General features: G+C 38.5%; 1 protein-coding gene across 3 annotated transcripts in view; it reads right to left on the bottom strand.

Annotated features, from left to right (window-relative positions):
* Positions 1–1,477: 1,477 nt before the first annotated feature.
* LOC121912385 (homeobox protein MOX-2-like) overlaps positions 1,478–10,845 on the bottom strand; it is a 47,193-nt gene continuing 37,825 nt past the window's right edge. For all 3 annotated transcript variants that reach the window (XM_042434491.1, XM_042434492.1, XM_042434493.1), the window contains one exon: positions 1,478–2,102. In XM_042434491.1, coding sequence (XP_042290425.1) covers positions 1,875–2,102 — 228 coding nt within the window. In that variant the 3' untranslated portion in view covers positions 1,478–1,874. The remainder of the gene's footprint in view (positions 2,103–10,845) is intronic.

Here is a 10,845-nt window from a genome sequence, read left to right as displayed (position 1 = left end):
GAAATGAGGGAACTATTTTGTTTATGTTTATGACTGTTATCTTATTTGTTGCAGGCCATATATATAAGGATAAATAGAGCAATGGGATATAGATGTCTGGTTTGGAATGTAAGAAGGGTCAATATGTGAAAAGGAATTCTAAGTTACTTAAAACAACATAATATTGATATAGCCTTATTGCAAGAGACACATCTGACAGATATGAAACATGTTAAATTGAAACAAGGAGGCTATAGCCACATATTTTTTCATCGTTTACATCTCAAGTTCGAAGAGTGGCCATACTACTTCGTAGAAATGTCATTAATGATCCTTATGGGAGATTTGTGATAGTGCAAGGGCTATTACATTCCGAACCAATAACACTGGTTGATGACTATGGACCTAATATTGACAACCCCCAGTTCTTTGGGAAAATATTCTTTACTCTGTCTGACCTACACACAGAGGTGGAGTGGATGAGGAGAGTGAGCAGTGGTAGCATGAAAGCCGGCAAATGAGAGAGAAAAAACGTTATTAAATTAAATAACGAAAAATGTTATTTTCTGATTGTTTCATGGCGGTTACAAATAAACACACCCACACCCTGCACCTCCACACGCTTGATAATGGTGCCGCAGCCGCTAATTACAATCTCATATGTGTATCATGAGAGTAAGGTATAAAATAAAAATAAAAACAGAATTACTGTAATTTTAATTTCCATGTTTTCATGTATGAAAAGACCCAAAATGAACACTGTTCATCCTCTTCATATTGGAGCTTGGTATCTTCACTCTGTAACTACTTACTATTTCATTCTGTATATGATGTTTATCTTGGTAAAGTTTTAGCCAACATCAGTGGTTTATGGCTACTGTTACAGTCTCTACCAAAGATGGTACAGGAATTGCAGAGCGGGCAGCACACCCGATGGAAATGCTGGATTAGAGCAGTGGCAGCCTCTCCCAGGTCCTAGCACCTGGTGCTTTAGGTACATTGTGAATTTGGAGACGCAATGGCACAATTCGATCAATTTTAATGAAAAATGAATGAGAAAACACTACTGATGATTTAAACTAATGATGTACATTTATTTTGGGGGGGCTAAAGAAAAATTATGGTGGGCTGAAGTCCCCCTAAAATAGGCCTAGCAACACCCCTGATCACAAGTCAGCTCTGAGATGCGTCTGAGGGAACTGAAAAGCTGCAAAGCAGCTGAAAGCCTGAGCTGAATCAAACCAGTGAATCACCAGCTGCTTTTGCAAGTTAGAGGCTGCAGCTTTCATGGCCAAAACACCAGTGCATGAATTAGAATTCACACTCACATAATGTCGACGACACAAAAACACACTCATCGATCAAGAGAGCGTCTTCTCATTGAAGTGTATACATGCTAAGGAATCTCCACCGAGACATGATTTCAATTTTTCTAATTTATTTGCATTAGAAATCCATTTTTTCGAGTAAACAACATGTAAACTTTAAAAGTGTCAGAGGAAGCAAGATGCAAAAAAAAGTTAATCCGATGATTATCATTTATAGAAAAATAACTTGAAAAATGTTTAAGATGGTTACAGTCTTCTTGGGACTCTTTTGACTTTGATAAATTATTGCAATTCAAAGGCATGAGTGTTTCCAGTTCATTGTAAACACAATGTTACATTTTTGTACTGATTGCTCAACGGCGTACAGTAGAATTTGACTGAAGCAAATCCTTGACAGTGCAAAATCCACACCCTTCCATCAATGCAAAGCGTCTCTGGAATGTTTTCTGAGTCTTGTTTCATCCCACAGCAAACAGTATACATACATAGGTTTTTACATCTCACCAATATCTCCCTTGTTTCTGTTCTGTCCAGTAACCCTTCCCTCAGGAGGAGGACCATGGAAGGTCATAGCTGAGGATGGTCTGAGCTCTGGTCACTCTCGCGGCTGTCCTCCTCAGTCACCAGCCTTGGCGAGCTGGCCGAGTGCTGCAGTCCCACTATCCCTGAAAACTCTGATGGCAGTAATGTCCCCTTTTTCACATTCACCAGTTCTTTCTCCCGTGCTGCTGCTCCCTGTTGGCCTCCCTTAACGCGCTTCCACTTCATCCTGCGGTTTTGGAACCACACCTTCACCTGAGGGGAAACACAAATCAACTGTCACACATGATGATTGCTTTTTTTATAGTCTACAGAGCAGCTCATTCAGAAGAAACCAGTGGATAAGGATATCCATTATGTATTATGTATTATGTATGTCCTCAACTCCACAACATATGCAACAGACAGCTGGCTGTACAAAATATCCTTTTTGTACTAAAAACATTTAAAGGAAAGTATAAGAAGTTTTGGGCAGTCTGTCCTCATACAAAGCTCTCATGGTATATGTACGTTGAGAGTTTTTGATCTCTCTAATGATTCCTCTAGTCCGTAAGATGTGGGACAAAGCTAAAATGAGGCTTCAGCAGTCTGAATTATACAAATAAAGTGGGTATCTTCCTGAGATATTCTTTTCACTTCCAAATTCCCTCTGTGGGTATGTCACAATTCTGTTATTTGATCGATCTTTGCTTGAACCACAAATAGTTCTGGTCCGCCATCATGAAATCCGCTCCAATCAGCTTATTTCTGCTTCAAGGAAGGAGGTGAGATCCTTGAGGAGGAATGAGCGAGGATACACAACCTTTGTGGACAGTCTTTTTCCGGCTGACGCACCACTTTATTGGAAATGTGTTCAGACTGCTCAAATACTACTCACCACAGTTTTATACTGTTATACTGCTGGATGGACAACTAACAGAACCAACTCAGGTGTATAACTCCAAAGTTTAGGCTTTACTTGATTACTGATTTACCATAGAAATAGAAGATCTGTGTTCACCTTGACCCTCATTTTGGTTCCAGACAAGATATCTGGAAAACTACAAGTCAGATTTTTCACTGAATTTGGTATAGTCAACTAGGATTCTGGTGACCTTGTGACCTTTCCTCTGGCACCACACTGGTCCAAAATTTTCACTTGTACACATGTTATTCAGTGTCAAAATCTAGTGGGCAGAATGTCTTGCTTTCAACCAGGGAAACCCATTTAACAGTTCAAAGCTGTTCCTCCAAAGCTGCACACCAACTCAAACACAGTGTGATTCCTCATAGAAATAATTATGTCTTCAAGTGTACACCCATGCATAAGTGTGTTTGGCTGACATCTTGGTGAATTTTTATTGTCCTCTGGGTGTGAGTATAATAGTGTGATAGTGTGAGCCAATGATTAGCTGATTAGTGTGGTGTTGTGGTTAGTGTCACAGATATGTGCTGATGCAGGGTCACAGCGGCCTGCTGGCTCGTCCCCCTGCCTCCTTTCCCTGAATCCACAGCTTATTTAGTATTTGCATTTCTCACTGTGATGAATAAGCTGCTGCCTAAAATAGGGACATCCAATTTGGACCGATGACACAAGCGTCACCCCCTAGTCCTCACGCCACTCCTCCACCTTCTCTGACACTCTCCCTCCCTGTAGACCCTCCACCATCCATTCCCCGCTGCTTACACCACCAATCTGCATTTTAACCCCACACTATAAACACACACACGTACACACTCTCCCAAACCTCCTCTTGTCCATCACTGTGGCAACTTCACAGTGCTCTTATCCTGTAGGTTTTATTTTAGATAGTGCTGCGTAGCCACTGAGGGTTAAATTTACTGAGTATATGTGAAACTCACTTTCTCATAGATCGGCTGACATCGGCCTATCACAGATACATCGGTATTGGCGTATATGTGCGCCAATATGAAAACGTTTTTTTACAGAACATATAACAGAAAAAGATGATTTAGAAATAGTGTCATCACATAGTTTGTCCAGCAGAGCGCACTCCGACTCCATTGTTTATAATACTCTCAACACTGTCTGCAGCACATGTAGCAGAATTTGCATTACAGCTGAGCAGACGGTGTCAAAGTCAAGTGGTGTCTTCACGTAAGTTGCTAACTAGTTTGTGATATACATACCGGAAAGTTAATGAACAATGACCCCATCATTTTCCCTATAAATGATGGGGTCTAATGTAACGTGAACCCTGTCCCTGACAACCACCATGTCACTCATGCTTATCACATCTGCCAGCTATAGTTTGTCAGTACAGTCAGTAATGAAGCAGATTGAAAGGTAAGCATCAGAGCAATATGTGGTTTAGTAGAGCAGTGATGGTATGTAGTTCAGAGGTACTTGTGCTTTACTTGAGTATGTCCATTTGATGCCACTTTATACTTTCACTCCACTACATTTCAGAGGGAAATATTGTGCTTTTTACTCCACTGCATTTATTTCACAGCAATAGTTACTTTTCAGATCAATATTTTATATGTAAAATATATGATCAGTTTGTTTAATAATAATGCATTTCATATGTAGATTATTAAACAGTTTCATGTGTCAAAATTAGCTCTACCATGACAACATTAAAATACTGCTCACATGTACATGTCAGTGAAGCAATATTCTAATAATTTATTAAATTAAATTAATTTAATTTAAATTAATTTATATATGATATATAACACTCTAAATTAGGCCATTTTGCATAATGAGTACTCTTATTTTTGATACTTTAGCACATTTTGCTGACAGTACTTACTTATGTACTTGTACTTAAGTAAGATTTTGAATGCAGGACTTGTTATTGAACATTTTTTTTCAGTGTGGTATTGCTACTTTTACTTAAGTAATAAGTTAACCTAATCTGACTACTTCTTCCACCACTGTTAGACACTAGAGGACATCAGACATTTTGCCAGTGACTTCACTAATTACATTAAGTTTTTTTTTTTATATATATACCTAGTATAAAGACAAATTCATTAGTGAAGCTTAAGCTTAGAATAGAACAGAACATATAGAATAATATAAATAATATCGGCATCAGCTCCAAAAATCCAGTATCGGTTGCCCTCTACTTTCTCATAAATGACTTGGTGCTTATAAACCTATATATACTATAATTTAAAATCTATAACTCTGTGTTTTGTCTGTCACTAAGTAACTGCAACAACTTAAAAAGGTCTCAGCTTACGGTGCCCTGTAACTGACATTATACAACATATACATATTATTTATAATAATTTTTAAAAATTAACATTAAGTCAGTTTTCCGAAAGTCATAGGTTTCAACCATGCACAGTGGATTCATGAGACTGTGCTCATTTATTTGTATGTAGTTAGGGTGCACCAAAGACTTCAAATTGTTATTGGATGTGGACCTTTTTCACTTTTGATGGGGCTGGGTGAGCTGTGCCCCCCAGAGGAGAAATGAATGGATTGAAATTAATTCTCGCATGACTGGACAACAAAACAGTTTTCAAACAAAATGTCTAACCATATAATAAAGTTGATATGGTGACTGTGTTAGCAATCAATTGCCTAATACATTAAACATATACAAATAACATTAGAATTCATTTGGAGTTGTGTTTCTGTCCATCCAATGCATTTAAAGCTGTGTGTCATTTAAAAAGATAGCTGATATTAGTGAAGGGTCAGGAAGGCTGGAAATGAAGAGTGGACAGTACAGTTATATGCTATGTGTCTTAATTATTTGGCTAAGATGTCTCTCTAAGATTCTTTTTAGCCTCTTTCAGCTTACTGTTTTGATTTTACATCACACAACTTTATTGTTTAGGTTCAGTCTCAGTGCTCTTATCATTTGTCAATGAATAAGCTCTGATAAACCCTCTGTACACTACCTGCCCAGTACCAAACAGCACAGTTAGATATTAGCTGGTGAACATAGTGGCACATTTAGCAGCTTGAGAGACAGATATTTTTCTCAGGAGTTGGTAGAGACCAAACCAGAGCTAAAAGCAGAGTGAATATTGGACTTACAGTCAGTAAGTGGACACAGACATGACTCCAATGAGGATGCTAATGTTGCTGGATGTGTAAAAAGACAACTGTTCGTTAAAAAGTTTGCCTTAACCACTTTAAAAGTTATATACTGTTTGTCAAATGTTGTGTGGCCAAAGGATATTTCCTTCTTAACCTGCTTTTAGCCTGCCCCAGCTTTGGTGCTGGGCGGGTAGTGTGTAGTAGGTTTTTCGTTTTTTTTGCACTCAGAATGAACCAAAACAGTCTATCTGCCCATAAAACCAAAACAATGAACTAAAAGTGAGCCTTGGAGACAATTCACTTTTTTACAACAAACACTGTTCACAATACACAGTCATTTGATCCACTGTTCATATAAAAATATTAATTAGTGCAGCAGCTGTGGCTAAGGAGGTAGAGCAGGTCATCCACTAATCAGAAGATCAGTGGTTCGATTCCTGGCTCCTCCAGTCCACATGTCTAAGTATCCTTGGGCAAGATGCTAAACCCCAGATTGCTCCTGATGGCTGTGCCATCAATGTGTGAATGATTAGATTCCCTCTGATGGGCAGGTTGGGACCTGTATAGTAGCCCCTTCCATCAGCATATGAATGTGTGTGAATGGGTGAATGTAACTCATAGTGTAAAAAGCGCTTTGAGTGGTCGGAAGACTAGCAAAGGTGCTATACAAGTACAGCCCATTCACCATTTACTATTTAGCTATTAGGTTTGGCCATGAGAGGGCAAGAGGATGTATTTTATGACACTAAAATACTCATTAAAGAAACAACCTAATTTAACATGAGTTGTAAATCTGTACAGTACTGTAGGTGGGAAGCCAAAGCTTTAAGATAACAGTTAAGATGTTAAAATGTCTCAGGATTTAGAATCAACCCTCATGCAAAGATTTATTGGACTAGTGTTGGGGACGCATGGAGAAGCAGCCAATATGAGGGGGAGTGTTGAGGGACTGGGCTCCAGACAGGAAGGCCTAAGTCCTGGGTGAATTGTCCTGGCTGCTGTCTCAGCCAAAACACTGATTGGTTTTAGCCAACAGACCTCTGAAAGCACTGTGCATGTGGGGGTGCTGAGACTGCGGGGTTGATGTTGGACAGAAGTGCAGCTAGAAATGGTTGGACTGACATCAACCCTATACACAGATATCTGGAGTACAACAAAGCTGGACTACCAAAGATTTATACATATTGCACATATATAGCTGTTTCATCCTTCTATATCACTGGCAGAAAATCTTCCCCACATACAGGAAGTGACAAATCTTAAGTTAAAGCTTCACTCTATTTTGTACAAATTTAGCCCAGTACTAACAAATTGAGGAAGAGGCAGACAGCCACTGGTTGTCATTCATTTTACTACAATGCGAAAGGTTAGTGTCAGTAAAAGCAGACTTTTACTGTAGGGATATCATCTGTGGTGACCCAGAACTGGAAGGACACTGTGCAAAGCTGTGAGCTTGACACTTGGAAGGAGGCTCTCGCTGCTCTGCTGACTTACACTCACCCTGAAGATTTTGCCCATCTATGCAGCAGGTTGCTCACAAGTGAAGCAGCACATTGATCATGCTGCGACTTGCCTTGCTTCCAGGAGCACTGCACCATTTTATCAGCATCTGTTTTACTTGCTGAATAACATTTCTGTCTAAGCTCATCCCCCCTGCTCTCATGTTAACCCTCCTGCTGTTTTCAACATATTTAAATCTGTAATTCTAATAATTTTTCTCTCTCTGGATTGTAATAAACACATTTGTTTGTGCTCCATTTTGACTCCTCAGCCCGGGATCATGATGCTGAGAGACAGGCTGCCCATGCTAAGCTTTGTGCTTAACATTAGCATGCCAACATGCTCCCAATGACAATGCTAACAGGGTGATGTTTAGCAGGTATAATGTTCGCAATCTTAATTTAGCAGGCAAGCATGCTGTCATTAGTTTGGCTCTTAGTATTGGGCAAATTAATTAGATTAGCTAGATACAAAGTCAGATAATCACCACATTATTACATACAATATATTCAGTTCATCCTAAGGGGCACATGAATTTCACCAAATTTCATGACACTTTACTTATAACCACATACTATATATCAAGCTCATGGTGGTGCTAAAGGAAAGTCAATAGATTCATCAAAATTAAATTCAATCAAAATTTCATTGAATTTGCCTCATATTTTAAATCCAAGATTATTAACATTTGAAACAAAATAACGGCTTCTTCTGCTGCTGCGAGTGACTTCTCTTCTTCCACTTAGTGCCATACCGCCATCACCCTCTCCAATTTCGCTCCAATTCAAAGTTATGAGCTGCAAGAAGTAGTACAACAGTCAAGCTCTGCTACATGTGCTCTTGACCCAATACTCACCAAGTTGTTTAAAAGTGTTCTCAACTGTTTGGTAAATGATGTCCTTGAAATTGTTAATACCTCTCTACTCTCTGAGTATCAGGATCAGTATCAGGATGCTGATATTTCAAGGATACTCAGTGGTTTGGAATTGATTAGCCTCTGAGCATGCTAATGTTATAATAATGAGTATGCTAATGTCAAAACACTGACGGCTTTTTCTCTGGTGAAATCTTTTACAGTTGTTTAATGGGAGCCATATATCATGTGTGTCCATCCACAAAGTGATGGATGTCGCTGTGTCAGAGGATTCTCATAGAAAAATGAACTATTAGAGCAAGTTTTATTGTATTAAATGTGTAACTATAAATATGGCTACAAGTCTAGCCCATGTGTTTTAGCCCCATGTGATAGAAAGAATGCAAGTGTATTTCCCAAAATGTTGAACTATTCCTTTAAATGTTTTGGACTTCATTGCTCAGTGGAAGATGATGATGACTCTTTACCTTTTGGGCCTCATTCATGAAATGTTTGCATTCACTATTGGTTGTTGTTATTATTAATCATATTTTTATTATATAAGTTGTCTGCACCAGTCATTTAACAATAATCAGCCCTGTCCTGCTTTTCACCGTTTTTGGATAGTGAGAGAGATAGGTATGAAATGCAACAAAGGTCCATGGCTGGAATCAAACCAGGGACGATGCAGTTATGTGGCATGCGCAGTAGCCATTCAGTTACCAGGGTGCTCCAACGGAAGACACTTTTTGAAAGAAAAGCAACGCTCAATGTCACAAAATGTTCATGATGAATGTTCTGTATCAACAAAATGGTCACAGACAAAATATTTCTTTTGTTTTACCAACAATATAACAGCTTATTTATGATTATGTTTAGGCAACTCAAAGCACTGGTTATGAGATAAATGTTTTGGTTAAATATTGAAAAAATTTGACTGAAACACATGGCAGGACCTGTTTACTTATACACCTAATGAATGTAACACCTATGTACCCTGACCACTTCTAGTTAGATAGTCTCTATAAAGAAATATCAGACATGGTTAATAGGGGTGCGCAAAAAAATCGATTCACATAAGAATTGTGATTCTATCTCTGCCGATTCAGAAAAGATTCAGAAATTCCAAGAATCAATTCACATTTTTCAGCCTTGCCATGACGCTGTTTTCCATTTTTTCCTGACATGAATTAGCTTGCTAAATCCCATAGATGGCACAATGACGCCACCTCGGACCCAAATCCGGGGGCAAGAAGCAAGTGAAGTGTGTGTCATGGAGAGGCCGCAAGCAATGGAGTACATGACAGAAATCTTACTCAGGCTGACATTGAGTAGCAAATGTTTACATTTGATTCAGCATGATCTTTTTTCTTTGAGACCTATAAAAGTGTCTACTGCAGGCAAATGGAAAGAGTAACTCAAAACATCAATCTAGAATCAAATCTATGAATGTATTGAATTGAGAACTGATTTTGAATTGCAAATCAAATTGATTTTGAATCGCAAATCGTTTTGAATCGCAAATCGATTGTGAATCGAATTGTGACCCCAAGAATCCGAATTGAATTGAATCGAATCGTGAGATTTCCTGAATCGTGCACCCCTAATGGTTAATATCATTGTCTTTATGGATAAATATCACATTCATTCATTAATGGAAAAATCGGAAACCTCCTTCATTTGGTTTAAATGAGTGAAATGAAACATTTTTCTTTTTACTGATACTAGCTGATACACATCATCACAACTTAAGCCAAGCAATGCCTAAGTTTTTTGTGTTTTGATCTGCGTTTTTTATTTATTAGGGCCCGAGCACCTAGCGGTGCGAAGTCCCTATTGTATTGTGAAGGAATCATTATTATTATTATTTTCTTTTTCTTCTTTTTCCAAAAGAAACACATTTTTGAGGGGCTAAATGTGCTCGAAAATGTATGAAACTTTGCACATTTGTCAGAAGTGGTGAAAAATGTATTACTTTATGGGTCTTGGGCATGGGTGTGGCAAAATAGCTTGAGGGTGCCCCCTAGAAAATTTCAAATTAAAAGCCCCCCCTTTAAATTTGACGTAGATGAGAAAAATTTGGTATGCACATGTATCATGCCCTGAAGCACAAAAAAACCTCTTGGAACCATACCCTAAATCCAACAGGAAGTCAGACATTTTCAATTTAATTTGCAATTTTTGCGCAGATTTTGCCATTTCCACGTGTTGCTTTTAAAATGAAGCTCTCAGATTTAACCTGAGAGCTTCAAATTTGGTCTGTGTCATCTCAAGACCTTTGTGATGAACAGTTATCAAAATCTTGAGTTTTCATTGAACGCTTTTGCAAACTTGTTTTGCCATGTAAAAGGAAGTTGTTGTAACTTTAAAGTACATCATCCAATCCTCCCCAAATTTGTCATGCTTGATAAAAGGTCTCAACCTGAAAACATCTGTGTGTTAATATTGACTCATTGTTACAGTGCCACCTACTGGCAACAGGAAGTTACAGGTGCTGTACTTTTGCGATCTCTGCCCAGGAGGTTGAACACATCCACTTCAAATTTGGTCAGAAATGATTTAAGACCTGGATGAAGCTACATTGAGAAGATTGTGAGTTTTCATTGATCACCTTTGCTGTGGCGACAAAGCAAATTTCAGTG

This window comes from Thunnus maccoyii, chromosome 15, assembly GCF_910596095.1.
Source record: "Thunnus maccoyii chromosome 15, fThuMac1.1, whole genome shotgun sequence".
NCBI lineage: Eukaryota > Metazoa > Chordata > Actinopteri > Scombriformes > Scombridae > Thunnus > Thunnus maccoyii.
Note: the sequence above shows the minus strand (reverse complement) of the source record. Positions and strands in the feature narration are given on the sequence as shown.